At 43.6% G+C, this 20,000-nt stretch overlaps 1 protein-coding gene across 1 annotated transcript in view; it reads left to right on the plus strand.

Annotated features, from left to right (window-relative positions):
• Window positions 1–20,000, plus strand: part of LOC307082505 (protein kinase C beta type) — a 95,431-nt gene that overhangs the window by 20,927 nt on the left and 54,504 nt on the right. Inside the window, exon 3 of the mRNA XM_079746117.1 lies at window positions 9,311–9,393. Coding sequence (XP_079602243.1) covers window positions 9,311–9,393 — 83 coding nt within the window. The remainder of the gene's footprint in view (window positions 1–9,310; window positions 9,394–20,000) is intronic.

The raw sequence follows: 20,000 nt of genomic DNA on the forward strand, positions 1-20,000 counted from the left end.
TGCATGTGCGGGTCAGTCCATAATATCCACCCGCCATGCCTGTGATGCCTGGCCGTTTGGGACTGGAAGCGCTGGCCGCAGTGTGTGGGCGTGTGGCGGTGGGTGCGGACCAACAAGGGGTCCGCTGGCTCCTCGTTTCTATCAGACCGAGCGCTCAGCAGCCAACACAGGCCTCCTGCATACAAATGAGCACTGCTGTTTCTACAAATGTTGAAATGGCTATCAATCTATCTATCTGTAAATATATCGATGTATATAATCGACATATGAATATACCGATGTCTATAATTTACATGAGCGACATTTGATGTTTGTGTATAATATAAAAAATGTAACAAAACAGTTATTTATCTCGCTTTGGAAGTTAACATTTCCAAATCTGAAATATATTTTAATTAAATTAAATATAGAAAGACAAGACATGAGTAAATACAAGCCTGTATAATAAATGATAAAGTTTATACTATAAGCTAGCTGGGTCTAATTATGTCATGCGTGTTTCTATCAGTAGTGGACGGTGTTGCTCATATCTCGGTCGTTTTTCTTCTTGTCATATTCTTGTCCTTCTCACTCTTGGGACTGTAGACTGACCTGCACGGCTCACAGGAAGTAAGTGAAGGGAGGTCGTGTTGCGATAGACCAGGTGAACCCCACAGTTCATGGCCCTCTCTCATCCCATGAGGGAACTACAATTCAACGGTTAAATAAAGATGTAATAATATCAATTCATTCGTCACTTCACCTCAACGCATAGGCCTGGCCTACACAATGTCGTGGTGGTCCTATTAAAGAATGATTTGTTGCTTGTTTTGTGAATAATCCAGAACATAAGGAACTTTAAATAGAAAAATCCCATGCTGAATCGCAATCGCAATATTGGTCAAAACAATCGTAATTCGATTATTTCCCCTAATCGTTCAGCCCTACTCCTGGCCGTACCCTGAAACACCTTTAGGACTGCCAACGCCACTGTACTTTGGTGCGCACTGCTAAGAGGCTGAGGATTCCAGCTCATTGTGGGGGTGCATATTTAACAGCGGCTCCATCGGCTTGTTAGGTTGAAGTACCTTTTTAAACGCTGGGGTGAGCGGAGTTCATGCGATGGATGGATGGAAACGGGATGAGAAAGTCAGGAGAGTTCCACCGGGTGTTCTGAGTCACTCTGACCCCTCCCTCTGCTGCCCCAGCGGCATGCTGGGTATTTATACTTAGGCGTAGGTTGATCGGCCCACCCCTTATGTAAACCCTCGCAAACGTGCACAGGGAAACGCACACACACACACACACACACACACACACACACACACACAAACACACATGCACAAAGCTAAGAGCTGAACACAGAAATTAGAAATTGAAATGAAATGATTAACTCTAGTTCACACTCTCTCACTGTCACTCTCACATTATATATTTATTCATGTAGTGGTCCAACACATACATACAGTTTGTTTGTGTGTGTGTTTGTGTGTGTGTATTTGGCCACAGTAGGTGTCGGTGGTGGTGGAAACAGTGGGTGTCGGTGGTGGTGGAAGTGGGTTGAGGTCAGGAAAAGTCTGGACTCTGCGGGCCTTCCTCTTGGAGCTGTGTTCGGTGTTTTCTTTGTTTCTCGTTTCTCTTCCTTGCGATTCTTGCGTGAAGAAGGAGGAAGGCTCCCATTAGCCCAGTCAGTGAGTCAAGCACCTAGTCAGACACCCAGTCAGTCAGACACTCAGTCATCTAGTCAGTCAGGCATTCAATCATGCAGATAATCAGTCAGGCAGTCAGTACATAGCAAGACTGAATCAGCCAATGGAAATTGATACCAACACCTGCAGAAATGACATGAGTAATTAATGCTCAATACCTGATTGATGAATAATGAATAGGCAATAGTGTTTTACTGTGGGTATATTTTGTGCATGTGTGTGCATGTGTGTGTGTGTGTGTTTGTTTGTGACTGTGTCTGAATTTGTTGGTATCGAACCAGGCCACTGAATCTGAAAAACTGAAACCTGAAAAAATGGGACATCATATTTTTTTTCTCTTTATTTCTCTTCTCCTCTCTCTCTCTCTCTCTCTCTCTCTCTCTCTCTCTCTCTCCCTTTCTCTCTCTCTCTCTCTCTCTCTCTTTCTCTCTATCCATCCCTTCATCTATCCATCCACCCTTTCATAGAATGCCAATGTCAGAGGGTGACATGTCACTGTAATTGAGTGAAGCACAGGGTATCATATTGATTTGCAGTGCCATTACATAATGACATAATAACATGTGACAGAAATAAGCTTTGTGTGTGTGTATGTTCGTTTGTGTGTTCACGCGTGTGTGGGTGTGGGGTCTGTCACAATCCTTTTAACGTCACATTTTAAAACCTCTGTCATGTTATTTATTTCTTCAGGAAGCGCCAAATATACTTTTTTTTTTATTTTTATTTTTTAAAGACAAGGAGTTGAAAAACTCAGTTTGGACCATGAATAAAGACAGAAATCCAGCACTTTACCTTTTAATGGTCATTTTGTATTCATAGTAAGACATACAGTATATCGTGATGGATCATTATAGGATTGTCTAACAATATATTGATTATCGCAGAATCGTGATATTATCAATATTTTTGGCCATGTATCGAGTATCGTATTGTGAGGTACCCTATGATTCCCTGCCCTTATAGTAAGAAGACAGTATAAAGTTTATTTTTAATAATGTACTATAGTATGTAAGTAAAAGTACATCCAGGGACTTAATTCCAGTCTTTACTCTTAGCACCCCATGTTTGGACATAACAGCTGCCACATGACATACCGCTAGTCTTGTTGTGGGTTAGTGTGACATCTGTGTGTGTAAGTATTCGCTGGAGTGCATAAGTCTGTGTTTCTAGCACATAGTTTGTGTGTGTGTGCGTGTGTGTGTGTGTGTGTGTGTGTGAACGTATTTGTCATGTTTTAGCTCAACCGGGGAAGAAATAAATGGTAGAAGAGGGAGTAGAGGGAAAGAGCAAGAGAGAGACCATTTCAAAATTATTTAAAAATGATTTGGGATTGTTGGATTGTATATCTGTGCATGTGTGTGTGTGTGCCTACGTACGTACATACGCCTTTGTGCGTGTGTGTGAGTGGAAGTGTCCCTGAGAACTGCTTGTGATGTGAGTCCAAGCTGACCTGGCAGAAGAGACGCTCATTATAAGAACACCTAACAAGTGTGTGCACGTCCTCATGAGTCACCTTGTGCACACATGAGGACCCAGGTGCTCGCTAGTGGGATACAAGTAGTGGACCGGCACTGATTTCCTGAATGAATTTTGCATTGATTCTGTTTTAAAGTAGATTTGGATTTTGATTAGATTTCAATAAGCTGTTCAGTTACAAAGCCACTCCTTAGATATGTGGTTGGATTATTAGATTTGCTGATAAAAATATCTGTGAACTGTACCGGGAATATTCCACCTTGATGTAGGGCCAAAAGCAATCAATCAAATGACTTTATTCACTTACACAATAACGAATAGTCTGAGTATGTGTCTTCAGCAAAGTGACCTTCCCAAGTTCTCAAACTACGGGATCCCTTATGTAATTTCATAAAATGTGCCTACGTAGTTCAGCAGGGTCAGGGTGTGCTAGAATTAACGGTTGGGGAAATCCTCACGTATCCAAAGAATATATATAAGAGATTAATTACACTAGTGAGCTGGTCATTGGTGAAATAAACTGACTCAAGACCCCTCACCCTGAAATTGTTTATTTTGCAACAATGACCTGTAGATTGACGTTGTACATTTCCCTGCTTATTACATGGCTGCTTACTAAAGAAATCAATAATTTGACCAAAAATATAACAAAACATTATTTTATAAAATAATGTAAAATAATGATGATTGATTGATTGTGTTTCAATTCTTTATTTGAAACTGTGTATATCAACATGTAGCCTTCTTAGGATTAGTCTAAATAGAGTTATAATTCAAGTTCTGAGCCTACTGCTGCATTCCCATTGCTGGGGAAGGGAGACAAGGTGAACTGGACTTCTTTGGGAATATTGATGTTCCCGTGTCTGCCTCGTTCATCACTGTGTTTCCTTCTTGCCGGGCTTGGCAGTTGACGCACTTGGAAACAAAATGGTCCTCCCCAGAGCTTATCACCTAAACTGAATAACAGGCCGCTGCCATGGACGTTATTACCAAATCCTAGCGTGGAACAGACCAGTGTTGTTAGGCAGAAGTATTTTTAAATCAAATTATAGTCAAAATTAGCTTGTCAAATTATTGATGGATTACGTAAGTAGCCATGTAATAGGCGGGTTAATGAACAGCGAGCTGGATATTAACACAAAATAAACCCCTTCAGCGTGATTAAACAATGAGGGTACACATTACACGTCATCATATTTTATCCCTAACATAATATAATCCAATGTAGGCCTTTTAACTCTGTACCAACCTGGTTCATAGCTGAGGTCCTGTGTTACATGTCTTTCCCTCTCTTCCACCCTCTTTCCTCCCGGTCCATAAAGACTTTATTTTTTGTAATGATAAAAAATCCCAGATCTGATCAGTGGCATGGGGGGGGGGGGAGTGCCCACTAGGCACTTCTCTGAAGACGGACTGTTTGTTTTGTGAGCGGTGTTGGCTTCATCGTGGTACAAAGTGTCCAGCCAGCTCTCCTGGTTGGTAGGGATAAACGACCGGCGAGGGCTATCTGCCAACATAGAGACACAAATCATCTAGTGGCATGTGGGGGGGGGGGGGGGGGGGGGAAACTACCACACACTGGTTAGTGGACTAGACAGCAAGTTCGTTTGGACCAAAGTGTGAGCAAGAATCACGCTGACATTAGTTTTGTGTAAAATAGCTTTTAGGGGGCGTGATGAAAAAGTGTGGGAGATCAACAAAGGGAGCTTTTCTTGAGGTAAAGGAAGCAACGTGAATTATTTAAGCTCTTCAATTTAAAACAAATAGATTACGTTGTTATCACTGAAAGGAGGCGACCAGGTTGTTTGGGTAGTAATGGAAGTGGAGTTGTGTTCAGTCCTAATAGACACCTCTCAGGCAGGATTTTAGGTAGGTCGATCAACTCAGTCAAGGTCTCAGATCATCAACATCGACGAAGAGCGATGGATGCAATTGGAAAGAGTTTCTATTGCTATGCCTCAGTAAACTCATGCAGACAAACAAAGATGCATTGCACGCATCCACAGAGACATCAGCCCTACTACACACCGATAACCTTTCATCAGACTTTCCATCACAGTTACTTTCACTTCAAAACACTCTGAGCTCAGATATAAAAACGATTGAATAGGTTTCAATTAATGATCTTTCAGAGCTCCCTTTCCTGAAATGTGCATCTATTCTGCCACAGCTGTGAATACCGCTCCCAAGCTGTGTAACCATTCCTGTCTCTGTGGCAAGTGCTGAGAGATCTTTTTCAAACTGAAAATCCTCCAGAACTATCAAAGAAGCACTATATCCCAGCACAGTCTTCTGACCAGCTATAATCAGCATTGTAAGCCAGCATGCTCACCAGATGGGTTTAGAAAACATTGTCAAGGAACCTGCACCGAGGAATGCAAAAAGGAAAGCATATTTTTGGTACAACACATATTTGATTTCGTTAGGGGGAATCAAATGAACTCAGGTTAAGCTGTTGGCGTAGCCTGAGGCCAACTTGTATGTTCTCTGTGCTCAATTATGCATGGACGGTCCAGTAGAGTTGTGTGTAAGGTCTCCTTAGGTTGAACGGCTAGGGGTTGTTAGGGCCAGTTGCCATACTAACGATTGTTTTGGGCTTTCCAATACAGCGCTGTATGATGGTTAGCGCTGCATGGTTTGTATGATGAGCTTTGTTCCAGGTTGAGCAATCAGAAGATGACATCACGTAACTCCTAGCCTAGCAATCGTTTTGTTAGGTGCAGCATTTGCTTCCTTTATCTCGGAGTCCAAGGCCTTCTTTGCTTTACAATGCCTGCTTCCATGTGTTTCCCCCTCGAGGAGAAATATGTTATTTTAAATCGAATTGAATTGAAAGTGGAATAATTGTGCACGGTTTTCTTCACGACTATTCCTCTCTCTCTCTCTCTCTCTCTCTCTCTCTCTCTCTCTCTCTCTCTCTCTCCAGAGCACCCTCCTCTCTTTCTGTTATATATATGAAACGTAGAACAGTGCCTGCAACTAAATCTCACCCGCTACCCAACAGCTGTGTGTGTGAGTGTGTGCGTGTGGGTGTGTGTTTGTGTGTGTGTGTTTGTATGTGTGTGTGTGTGTGTGGGCGTGTTTGCGGGTGTGTGTGTGTGTGTGTGTTTGGACATGCTTGTTAAATATATTTGAAAAAGAATTTTGAATAACGTGGCCACAGCAGAACATCCCCCCCTCCTCCCTGTAGGGGGGCATAGGATTTAACAGTAGGCTGCGAGTAGGAAATGATTGATTCTGGTTGCAGCGATACTAGATGAGCAGTTGCCTCCGAGCAATGTGTTCTCTCTCTCTCTCTCCCTCTCTCTCTCTCTCTCTCCTCCCTTTCTCCCTCTCTCTTTCCTCCTTTCTCCCTCTCTCTCTCTCTCTCACCCCCCCCCCCCCCCCCCCCCACTCTCTCTCTCTCTCTCTCTCTCTCTCTCTCTCTCTCTCTCTCTTCTCTCTCCTCCCTTCTCCCTCTCTCTCTCTCCCGGTTGCTCTCTATACCCCCACCTTCACTCGCAGTATTTAAGCAGCGATATCATTGGGATGAGTGGGTGGTGTGTGTGAGTGTGTGTTGTATCATGGCAGTGTGGGGGTGGTGCGTGCAAAGACAGGATATTGCGTGGGAGTGAAGTACCATTGAAGTTCCTCTGTGGTGTGTGTGTGTGTGTGTGTGTTTCTGTGTGTTTTTCTGTTTGTATGTTGAGGGTATACCTGAAAGGACTTATGATCAGAGAGGTTAAACATTACTCACACAACAGAACAGGAATGAAACTGTTCTTTTTATAGCAAGCAACTTTAAACAGAATATTTGTGCTAGCCCTCTGTGGTCCTTTCCAATCGAACAATTAAAATCACGGTGTAAGCCTAATCGTTTTATAAAATCCAATTTATTTAATTTCATTATTGAATACTACAAATGTTGTAGTCAATGTGTAACGCGATTTTATTATGTATTCCCTATCTTTGCCATTCCTGGATTTTTTTTTTTTATTATTATTTATGAGGTAGAAATTCTTTATGCAGAAGACAATAGCATAGGCTTATGAATAATTTATGGGTACAGTATATATATATATATATCTGTTATATTTCCTCCATTATAGATACAAACACATTAAGCATTGAAATAGCCAACAATTGCTAGCCAATAGCACAATTGAAATGTATACGATTGAATAAACAAGTTCCTCTATAGTATTAGTTCCTCTAATTCTCAACTGCACCGGAATAAGTCAAACACCAGCTTACATTTGTGGTCATTCTGTCTGGTAAATTTTCAGCTGCTGTACGTATTGTAATGATGATCATGGTTGGCAGCAGCAAAGGGCAGGAGAGAGCAAGATTTTGAAACTAAGCAACCCAAGAAAACATGCATTCAAATATACATGAAAATAAGGGAAAGACTGGATTGAAACTCTAAATCTCCCATACCGACGCACGGTAAACCGTGGGAGTCACAAATGTAACAGTGGTGTCCCTCACTGGTGTAGTCTTAGGGGTTCAAGACCTTTGAAGCTGAGTCCTGCACAATGGGCTACACACAGCAGGCTATAGGTCATGCTACCGCTAATGACCTAGCGCTAAATGCTATTGGTAGCGTGGTGGGCCATGAGAACACCGCTGTGTGGTGCGTAACGTTTGAATGGTAAAGCCTCGTAGGTGGACTTCTTTGTCCTTGATTTCATGTTCCGGATTTTTGCAAAAAGGGAGCATTGCAGGAAGAATCCCATGCTTCTATTGTGTAATGTACTGTTCTTAACGCATAGATTAACACCCACACTTACACACACGCATCACGCCAGGAGTACAATACAATATTCTAGTAAAATAGAATACTAAGATACTAAACAGCCTGGGCTACAAATGTGCTCTTCAAATCAGCGACATTAAAAGAGTTACATTTTATTTGTTGCAGCAGTTCATCAGGTTTTATTTAATGGATGGATGGAGCGATTTGGAGTTCAGATGACTTTTTGTTCGCGTTGCGTTGTGCCAGGTGGGTTTTTTAAAATGCCACGCAGAGGCCAGAACTCAAAGCACTCGACGGAGAGGTTGGCTGGTGTCCTCCACTTGGCCCGAAGCCTCTCTGTGTTCCGCCGCGCTGGATGCAGAGCCCTCGGAGCCTGTGCTCTCTCCGCCCACCCGCTGCCTGACGCCGGGAATGGTTCGGATCAGCCTGTTCCTGTCTTTAACCCTGAGGTTAGCCAACCATGTGATGGTGTGTCGTAACCAGTGATACCGTCCACCCGGGCTTTACGTACCCTACCTTCTGAAGTGCAACCAGACTGATTGCAACACGGTCCGCAGCTTTCTGGCTGACAACAGTCTCAGGTTAACGCTCGTACTAACAAGCAAACACAGCGGCTGCGTGTCCGTTGCACCAGCTACATACCGCAGACATGAGGAACATGTCTGCGTGCCAGAGTGCGTGTGTGTTCGTGTGCCTGTGTGTGTGTGCGTGCGTGTGTGTGGGCCTGTGTGTGTCAGCGTGTGTGTGTGTGTGTGTGTCTGTGCACATACGTATGTGTGTGTGTGTGTGTGTGTGTATGTGTGTCTGTGTCTGTGTTCATGCAGGCATATGTGTTTGTGTGTGCTTGTGTGTATGTGTGTGTGTGTGAGAGAGAGAGAGAGAGAGAGAGAGAGAGCAGTGTGCTCTGTGTGTGCTGGTGTATATTTAGCCCCTCTGCTCCACTGTGCCTGTCACCGGGGTTGACAGTGATTGGTGGAGGGATGGGATGCTCGGCGTGATGAACGCTGCTTTCACATGTTTCTCCACAAATCGTTAGCAACCTGTGCCTGTGTTTCCGCCAGACACACACACACCCGTGTTCAGCCACCCACATGCAGGCACACTGGCACACACAATTCAATTGTTCAATTGTCACAGGCAATGCCTCCCAATTTGGATATTATGTTGCTGTTCTGTATGTATGCAGCTGTATGTGTACATGTGGGCATGTGTTAGGGGGGTACAAGGGGTAACATGTATGCTCTTAATTAGATTTCTTATGTATTATAAAGATAACTACTTTAAGTCCCTCATTGGGTTTCTTTCCAATACACACCCAAAGATCATTGAAATTAACCCGCTCTCCCTCTGTCTCTCTCTCTCTCTCTCTCTCTCTCTCTCTCTCTCTCTCTCTCTCTCTCTCTCTCTCCAGTGTGTTGTTTTGTGGTCCACAAGCGCTGCCATGAGTTTGTCACCTTTTCCTGTCCCGGTGCTGATAAAGGCCCTGCATCAGACGTGAGTATTATGGTGTGGGCTTATGTGTGTACCTGTGGATTTTTGTTTCTGTGTGTGTTTGTGTGTGTGTGCGTGTGTGCGTTCTTGTGTCAAGCCTATATCAACATCAGCAGTTCCTAGACGATTGTTTTTAATGATATTTGACTTTTATTCTGTTGCTGAAATGCTACAATTTGCATCTCATCTCGATAAAGGACTAGCAGCTCAACACGGCTACCGTTTCAATATCCTAGATTATATGTATCGCTAACATGCAGTGAAATACCACAGTGTTCATAAATAGTCAATAATAGTCCAATTGCATACATAAATGCTATACATTTTTCCAAATGTACACAATTATTATTTTTCATCACGCAAAAGTCTAATGTTTGGGTCAAGTTCAGGGCCATGTTATACAGTTCATCCTGCTGTACATTTCACCACATAATATCATGTGTTACTTGTGTGTGTTTGTTTGTGTTTGTGTGTGTGTGTGTGTGTGTGTGTGTGGGAGGGGGGGATTCTGTTTATAGTTGGCATTAAAGAGTAACAACATGCATGGATTATTTGGTATCTTATTTCTCTGCCATGGAAAGGTTTGAAACCTGACCTTTGTGGGCAGTGATGTAAGCATGGATGGAAAAATCCCAGATGGACCATCATGATCAGACCACACCACGCACCACGCCACCAGCACACCACCACCAGCACACCAGCACACCACCACTGCAGCACACCAGTACACTATCACAACAGCCCTACAGTACACCAGTACAACACACCACCACCCCAGAACACCACCACATCACCACCACCCCAGTACGCCAGCACACTATCACACCAGCATAGCCCGAGAGAGTAACACAACATGTTGTGTAAACATTTCACCACCCTATCATTGAGTGCTTATTTTATGTTTCGTGAGCACGCATTTGAACCTATAACCCTATGATCAGTTCATCCACTCCTCAACCCCCAATCGCCCATCTCCTAGCATGCATGTGTGGGAGTGGTGTGGGCAGGTGTGTGATCACAGTGACGTTTGTTTTCCAACAAAGTGTTATTGTTAAGGTTAAACAGAAATCCAATGTTTGAATCAACATGTTTTAGCATGCACTGAAGTGCATGCTTCCTCAGCCACCTAACCTGGAAACCAGGCCCTTCTGCAAACTCATACTTAGTTTGCCCTGGCATATGCTTCTGGCCCTCCTCCAGCTCAAACAGATTTACAGCAGACCTGGCCTCGCCCCGTTTATTTCTCAGAGTTAGGTTTCCCCCAAGATGGAGGTTGCAGATGTGTCACACAACATTCTATCTCTCAGATTGGTCCGCGGCCGGTGATTACGCCCCCTTGGAAATCATAATGAACTATGAGGTTCCAGACTGATACACATTAGCGAATTGGACTTCCGATGGCAGGCTAACTTTCAGGAACAGATCCACAGGTTGTGGGAGAAGAGGTGGATGCTACAGAGAAAGAAAGTGAATATAAATGTTTGTTTTACCTCAAGAAACGTTTCCTACCCTGCTTCAATGAATCGACTCTCATTCCATGAACAGTTTAAGATTTCACACCTAAAATAAGCACAGGTGATACTGCTGAAAACCTGGAGGCAGTAACAAAAGAGCATGTCCCTAACTAAAGGACTGTTTCTAACAACACATGCATCCTCCACCACTATCCTCAGGAAGTGTACTACAACAACTAAATGTGATCCTCTCCATTAACTTCAGTAAATATTAAAAGAGGAGAACATTTGAATTTTTACCAATAAACATGATACACGTATACTTTAAAGGGGACATTTTATACCACCAGGTGTGAGTGGGAATAGCCATTTCAAGCCATGTTAAAAAATGTGCAGCTTCTGACATCACAAGTGGGCGTGTCCACCTAGATGTGTGCTGGATAGATCAGTCTACCAGCCTACCCAGTGGACTGTAGCAAACATTGCTCATCTATCCGTCATACATCTAGGTGGACACGCCCACCTGTGATGTCAGAAACTGCACATTTTCAAAACGGCTAGTAAGGGCTAATCACACTCACACCTGGTGGTATAATATGTCATCTTTAACTCCTCACGTTCCTACATATGCACACTAATTTTAAACTTTTCAAATGATTGGTGGACGGTCAGGAACACCCACCCAATTACACACACACACACACACACACACACACCAGTGGATGAGTTGTCATAACCAGCGGTACCACTGAGACTAATCATAAGTGTGAAATCTTAAAATGTTCATGGAAGGAGAGGAGGTAAAATAAACTTTAATTTCCATACTTTTCATTATTATTAGTCGGATAGAAAGCTTTTTTATTTTATTTTATGGGTTTCTTATGTTTTAATGTTTTTTATGTTTCAATGTAATAAGTTTGAAAACTCAACGTTTGATCGAGTTATCTCAGAAGATTATGGTACGTCTACAAACGTGGATTGTTTTTTCAGATGTTTTACACAGGAGACACCAAACATCTCTTTTTGAATTATGCTAAGCGTAACAAAAAACAAACACAATTATTACAATAACACAAAACAAGTTTATACGCCTCATAGATTTGCGATTGGGAATCTATCCATTTGAGTGTTTTTTTCGAGTTATCTTAAAAGATTCAACTATGTCTTCAAACTTAGATTTTTTGTCTATCTTTTATAAAGAGATGTCACAGGTACCTGTGCTTTTTGGTATCCATGTTTCTGAGCGCTCGAATGGACGGCTGTGGGACCTGCACTCACTTGGGTCCTGTGCCACTTTCCCCAGCGCCCTGGTTTTAGAGCAGGAACGTCAGTGGGTACACATTGATACGTGATTGATACAAATACATGTCACTATCATCAAACACCTGCCTACCACATGGGGAGGGTGGGTGGGGGGGGGGAGTTGATTAATGACCTATTAGGTCCAAGTGGAAATCTGCCCTCACAATACCAGGTTAGTGGTCACAACAAAACCATCAATCAAAAGGTCTGACGTGTTGTGACTATCCCTAAGCGGCATCACGATCAGTCAGCCAGTTCTATGAGTCTCGGTACAATCACGTCACAATCATTCGCTGCCCACAGCTTTTATATATTATTCTATCAGTGTTATTCCCTAAAGATTAACCATGAGCCCTATATAGCTCACACAGCTGCAAGCCCCACATCTATCGTTCGACGCTCGATAAACCAAATCATCCCTGATTTGTGCCTTTCATTAGAGACGACCTCCAAGAGCAGTAGTCAGGGGTAACCATATTCAGTAGCCATATTCCCCTTAACAAGGCTCTCTTGAAGAAACACTTTAACCTCTCCCACACAGACCCAGACCCAGCTTGTCTCTCTCTCTCTCCCTCCCTCTACCTCTTTCTCTCTCTCTCTCTCTCTCTCTACCTCTTTCTCTCTCTCTCTCTCTCCCTCCCTCTACCTCTTTCTCTCTCTCTCTCTCTCTCCCTCCCTCTCTCTCTCTCTCTCTCTTTCTCTCTCTCTCTCTCTCTCTCTCTCTCTCTCTCTCTCTCTCTCTCTCTCTCTCTCTTCGTCCTCATGACAAGCCTCTTCTTGTTTCTTGCTCCTATAGGGCCCCCCTATGCTTTGACTCAAGCCGGTGTTCCTTAAGGACCCCGCTGTGCTACCATGCTATTTTACATGGACTCCTAATTTTAAAACACGCATCATGTGTCATCAACCCCCCCCCCGATGAATCTTTCTGCCTCTTAATCTTTTTCCCATCTCCCACTAGATAATACATACAGAGAGCCACCTCTTCACCATTATGTCCCTCTCACTCTCTCACCCTCTCTTTCTCTAACTCTCCCTCCCTCTGTTTCACTTTTCTTTCTCTTTCTCCTATCATTCTCTTTCTCTTTCTTTAATGCTATACATCATCTATTTAAATGCCGCCCCCTCGTTGTCCCCTTGCTTCCTAAGGGACAATGGGGCTTCTGAGTTCCTCAAGTCCATGCACAGCCGCCAGCGAACATCAGCCCCCCCCTCTTAGTCACGTCTTATGTAATGGGTTCACAGCCTCGCCAATCTGGGCCCCCCCCGGCGCGCTGGGAAGTGACACGTTGCCCTCCCCGTCCCCAAACTAATGACACAGTTAGACTGTCAGGAAACACCTAGCGACACCAGAGAAACACAGAGACACGCAGAGACACCCAGTGACTCCCAGAGAGACCCAGAGACACCCAGAGACTCCCAGAGAGACCCAGAGAGACCCAGAGACTCCCAGAGAGACCCAGAGAGACCCAGAGAGACCCAGAGACACCCAGAGAGACCCAGAGAGACCCAGAGACTCCCAAAGAGACCCAGAGAGACCCAGAGACTCCCAGAGAGACCCAGAGAGACCCAGAGACACCCAGAGAGACCCAGAGACACCCATAGACACCCAGAGAGACCCAGAGAGACCCAGAGACTCCCAGAGAGACCCAGAGAGACCCAGAGACACCCAGAGAGACCCAGAGACTCCCAGAGAGACCCAGAGACTCCCAGAGAGACCCAGAGAGACCCAGAGACACCCAGAGAGACCCAGAGAGACCCAGAGAGACCCAGAGAGACCCAGAGACACCCAGAGACCCAGAGACACCCAGAGAGACCCAGAGAGACCCAGAGAGACCCAAAGACACCCAGAGAGACCCAGAGAGACCCAGAGACACCCAGAGACACCCAGAGAGACCCAGAGAGACCCAGAGACTCCCAGAGAGACCCAGAGAGACACCGAGAAACCCAAAGATACAAAGAGACACCCAAGGAGACCTAGCTACACCTAGAGACCCTTTCTTCTTCCTCTTCTTCTTCCTCCTCTTCTTCATCTTCATCTTCTGTTTCTTCTTCTTCTTCGTCGTCGTCTTCTTCTTCTTCTTCTTCTTCGTCTTCTTCATCTTCTTCTTCTTCTTCGTCGTCGTCGTCGTCGTCTTCTTCTTCTTTTTCTTCTTCTTCTTCTTCTTCTTCTTCTTCTTCTTCTTCTTCTTCTTTTCCTCCTTCAGACGTTGATGGCAGTCATTAACCGCAATGTTGCATAATGCATGAGTAAGTCATAAAAAATCATGAAAATGTGATGAAACAACACATGTGGGTTACTGCATGCCAATCCATCATATCTAACTTAATACCCAAACTAACCCCCAACCATCTTTAACCTAACATCTAAACATACCCATCTCTAACCTAACACTTCAAATAAAAATTAAAACTAAATAAAAACTAAATCCTGTAAAATATGCAATATATTTAGGTAGACCTTTACCTAAGCACAATCTGTAAAATTAAATGCAGTCAAAACAAAACTAAGCATAATTTGACGTTCAGGGACATGAACCCAGGTTTCCAACAGCAAAAACACAGTCAGTAACCAACGCGCCACTAAATATGTTAAAGTCTCTCTGTCATATTCAAAAAAGCTTGTAGCTTAAATATCCCGGACATATCGTTGTCAGTGAAAAAACATTAGCAGCAAAATCGCATCCTAGAACTGATATATTCAAATAAAAATGCTGTTCCACCTCGTGCATCTCACTTTGTTCACCGGAATCGTACTAGCGACCCTCTACAAAGCCCTCCCACTCACACCCCCCAGTCAGCCAGCTCGGCCAGCCTGTGGCACACAGCTCCAGAGCCCGTTAAGCCAACAGAACTCTGTCAGTTTGTTGTTTTAGCTGTGAACGCCTCCCTCCTACTGACTGTGCGGGGCCCAATTTACACTTTGCAACTTTATAAAACACCATTCTTAACATTAGCTTAGCTTGTATTTCAGTCGTTACGTTTCGTCACGTTCTTAACCAATGAAACGGGTTCAGAGTGTGGCCAGGGCGGAACCTTTTGCCGCCATCCTAGGGGACAAAAACTTGCGTCCTTTAATGCTATCACATGTTCTTTGTGAAAAATGAGTTAAAAAATTTTTTTTTTGTTAATTGAGTAATATTCTACTGATTCTTATGTTTCAAAATTTATATCTGGTCTTGTAGATTTTGTCCTGGTATTTAAATTTATAAAACTTAATGACAAAAATTGTCATAGGGTGTGACATGGATGTTATTGAGTATAAAATAAAAAAGGGGTATCATGTGACAATTTTAGTCAATTCATTATCATTCTTTATCATTACTATATCAAAATCTTGCATTTCTTACATGCAAATATGTTAAATTTTGTATAATTTTACTTAATCAACGCTTGTTGATTAAGTAAAATAAGTTTTTGTTCCCTAGCCACACAAAAGCATTTGGGCTCCCAAGCGTTTTCATGCAGTTGACCTTCAGCTTATCCTCACTGAGTATTTCCACTGTCTGACCCACGCAGGGCCTTTCATCATATTTAACCATCACACATTGCTTCTCTGCGTACTTCTCATCATCATCATCATCATCATCATCATCATCATCATCATCATCGTCTTCATTATCATTGCCAGTGAGATCTGCCTCAGCTTGAGTAATGAGTAAACCATCTCTTGATAGGGCAGGGGGCCCCTGAGGGTCCCTTGACCGGCCACAGGGCTCATCAGCAGGCCAGTTGCTGTCCAACTCAAGTTGAGTAGGTTTGGGGCAAGAACACATTTCTGGGAACTTAGAAAAGCAACTCAAAGCTCTGTAGAATATCTTTCCTGGGGCAAAGAATAGAATCTGCTGTGTGCACTGATGGAGGGAGCGTTCCGTCCATTACAGAGAACGCTTCCTCTTCGATCCAAACGACAGTGATGTTTTCTACAGTCTCTTGTAAAAGCTCACGCACGTCCTTTGGGCCTTGCAGGTCCCCACCCCCAAAAACATGCATGTCTGCTCTCCTTTTCAGAGCTCCTCAAAGCCCATCAGGTACCTCTTTCCCTTGAGAGCGCTCGGAGTAGTCCCATGTGACCTGCTTGAAACCCCATGTGTAGGTAATGCTGCCCATGAGGTAGCAGTTTGTCCTGTTGCGGTACTGATTAGCTGGGCCATCACTCAGGACATGCAGGGTATCAATTTCATGGACTTTTGTCCGTTGGGAATCCTCTATAAAAGGCTTTATGTGTGCCAACACTGCACGCTCATCGTGACGTTAAGGCTTGGAGATTGAGGCATAACACTGTGAGCCACTGGCTGAGTAGGCAACTACAGCATGTATTGTTGCCTGTTGTCTACTACCACCAAAATGAAAGGCCTGAATCTCAGTGTTCAGTTTGCAGGCATAATTCTCTTAGAAGTCTACGCGCAACACGATCTCATTGTCCTCCAGGTTATCTTTTAGGTTCCTGAATTGCTGCACCTGGTGAAGCCAGTTAAACTGGTGAATCGCAATCTCCTCTGGAACAGTTCGATCAGCTCAGTTTTGGCTTTGCCTCAGTAATATAAAAAGGCCTGTACCTGGTAAACTGCCGCTATTACAGTGTTTTTTGTCACATGTCCGCTTGTAGGCCTTTTGGAGCTCTAACGGAGAGCCGGTAAGTACCGTTCTTTTTTGTCACGTTCCGTGTTCCCTGGATGAGGGTGCTGTTCTCTTCCAACAGCAGAAATGACTCCACTCTCTCTGCCTTCTCAGACATCTTGCCTCTTGGAATCCTTCTGAGGATGGCCGTTTGCTTTCTGAATTCTGTTGCCTTCCTTGTTTCATTGTTTACTTTTCTCATTAGCACCCTATTTTAGTTTTCTGTTTACTAAACTGAACCTTCAGCTTACTGATCTCCAACCTCCAAGGGCTAGGTGGTGGTGGCAGTGAGGATGGTGGTGGTGTAGGTGATGGTGGTGGGGATGAAGTTTGTGGCCTCCCCCGGTTTTGTGCCGACACTGAATGTTCAGGTGTGCTACAGTGGACCGGCACTGGGTCAGTTTGAACTTCCACCTCACGATTAAATGAGTTTTCTGTAGATGAAGGGGTTAAGTTCATTATCACTTGTAGATTTCTCTTCTTTGTCCTGTATTTTAACTGTGCATTCTTCAATAATTCCCAAAGTTTATCTCTATTTATTTATTTCTACATAATTCCCTAAATTAATCCTATGCCTATGTAAGTGTGACTGTGTATAAAATATATACTGTGTTTTACAATGATGTTGCTGTGTTAATGCTGTTTGGTCGTGAAAGGTTTTTGTTTCAATTATTGTATTTTGAAAATGAAGGTACAATGACCTGATGGTTGGATCCCACAACAACAATGATGGATCAGGTTGAGATAGTTGATAGATAGCACCGACAGATTTATAGATAGAGACAAACATTATCTATACCCTTTCTCTCTCTCTCTCTCCCTCTCTCTCACTCACTCCGTCATCCTTGCATGTTTAAAAGAAGAAGTCAATTATAGATCTAGGTTAATAGAATGGCCGCCCGCCCCCCTCTAAGGAGTTGTCCGGAGAGGATTTGAATGCAACCTACATTTCAATCCTGCAAGCTGCTACACTACTGGTTGTGCGTGCGCCCATGTTAGTGTGTGTTTGTGTGTTTGTGTGTGTGTGTTACTACTTGCAGAAGACAAGCCAACTGTTTGAATTGTGTTGGCTAAACAGAAATGGGAAGAAGTGTTCAGAACGACAAAGAGCAACAGGAAATAGATCTGTTTGGTTGTTGTCAGATGAATACAGCGGTTGTGCTTGTGAACACAAAGGCAGAGGGAAAGGCAGATAAAACGTTCATTTTAATTGCGGTCTTCTCCCCATTCGTCCTTCTCTTCATCTTGTTTCGTTCTTTCTATCCTTCTCCCTCCGATGCATGTCCTTGGTTTCTACTTTCCCTAACTCAATCTTGTTCAATCGTTGTCGCCCTGGATGTCTGGCTTTTCTGCTCTAATCTTGTCTTCTACACATTATATATCTTAATGTCTTCCATATCCTATATATCTTTCTATTCAATGCCTTATTTATGTTTATCATCTATACTTTCTATATCTTAACGTCTTCCATTCCTTCTATATCTTTACCTTCCATACCTTCTGTATCTTAATGTCTTCAATTCTTTCTATATCTTTCTCTTCCATGCCTTATTTATCTTTATCTTCCATACTTTCTATATCTTAGCATCTTCCATTTCCGTAACACTTTCTCTTTCTCTCTCTCTCTCTGTCTCTCTCTCTCTCTCTCTCTCTCTCTCTCTCTTCGACTGTGTCTTATAGATCATCCTGTTAAGCGTAGGGAGCTGTCGGATTGTGATTGGCTGTTGTGTTGTCCCATAACCACCGCAACACAAAAACACACCCACCAAATCTGATTACATATCCCCCCGCTCCCACCACACACCCTTTATCTTCCACCACCACAACCCCCCACTCCTTCAACACACCCACACAACATCAACACATGCATTCACTCACACACAAAAGCACGCACACACACACATACACACACACACCCACACACACACACACACACACACTCATGCCTGTGCGCGCATACACAACGTCAAACACATACACATGCACACATGCACAGAAATACATACAGACACACACGCACACGAAGACACACACACACACAGATGCTGCAAATGCACTGCCACACTAAAACATCAAAGTGGAGAAAAATAGAACAGTGAAGGAGCACATTGGTGCATGCAAACACACTATCACACACAGAAACACACACACACACACACACACACACAAAGACACACACACACAGGAGGGCAGATCATGGTTATGCATTGTTATGCTTTTCATGGTGTCTCCAGCGCTGTGCGGTAACAGCAATGCCCCGTTCCGTTGGCGCGGTTCCTCGGATGTAGTCTTCACACTTCACAATGACCTCCCCTTTTTTTTATTTTTTTTTTACCAAGCGGCGTTTCCAAGGTAACCCCTTTCTAAAATAAACCCACTGACTGGCTGTGGCCATGGCGGTGTTTGTATGTTCCAGACCGAGATGTGCGCTCAGTCCTGTATGCGCTGTGCTTTGTCTCCATGACTGGAACCTCAAACGTGTTTCCTAAATGTTATCTGCCTCCGCGACCCCGCCCGCAGAGACAGAGAGGCACAAGTCCCAGTGTCCAGGGGTGTGTGTCTGTGTGTGTGTGTGTGTGTGTGTGTGTGTGTGTGTGTGAGTGTGTGTAGGTGTAATTGTGTGAATGTGAATATGTGTGTGTGTGTGTATGTGTTTTTTAATGGGTGTGTGTGTATGCAATATTTGTGTGCGTGTGAGTGTGTATATCTGTATATGTGTCACTGACGGTGACTGTGAGACTGTGCATATTTATGTGTGTGTGTGTTTGTAGGTGTGTGTGTGTGCAATATTGGTGTACTTGTGAGTGTGTGTATTTGCATGTGGGTGTGTCGTTGTGTGTATGATTTTTACCGTGCATACATGTGTTTATTTGTGTGTGTGTGTGTGTGTATGTGTGTGTGTTTGTGCAATATTTGTGTGCATCTAAGTGTGTGTATTCATATTTGTGTGTGTCTAAAGTTGTTTGACGGTGACTGTGGGACTGTGCATATGTGTGTGTGTGTGTTTGTGCGTGTGTGTGTGTGTGCAATATTGGTGTGCATGTGAGTGTGTGTTTTATTTGTGTGCATCTGAGTTTGCATTTTTGTGCATGTTAGTGTGGGTGTGTCTATGGCTGTTTGACAGTGACTGTGGGACTGTGCATATGTGTGTGTGTGTGTGTTTGTGTGTGTGTGTGTGTGTGTGTGTGTGTGTGTGTGTTTGTGTGCAATATTCGTGTGCATGTGATTGTGTGTGTA

The sequence above is a fragment of the Pollachius pollachius genome (assembly GCF_949987615.1).
Source record: "Pollachius pollachius genome assembly, chromosome: 11".
Classification (NCBI taxonomy): domain Eukaryota; kingdom Metazoa; phylum Chordata; class Actinopteri; order Gadiformes; family Gadidae; genus Pollachius; species Pollachius pollachius.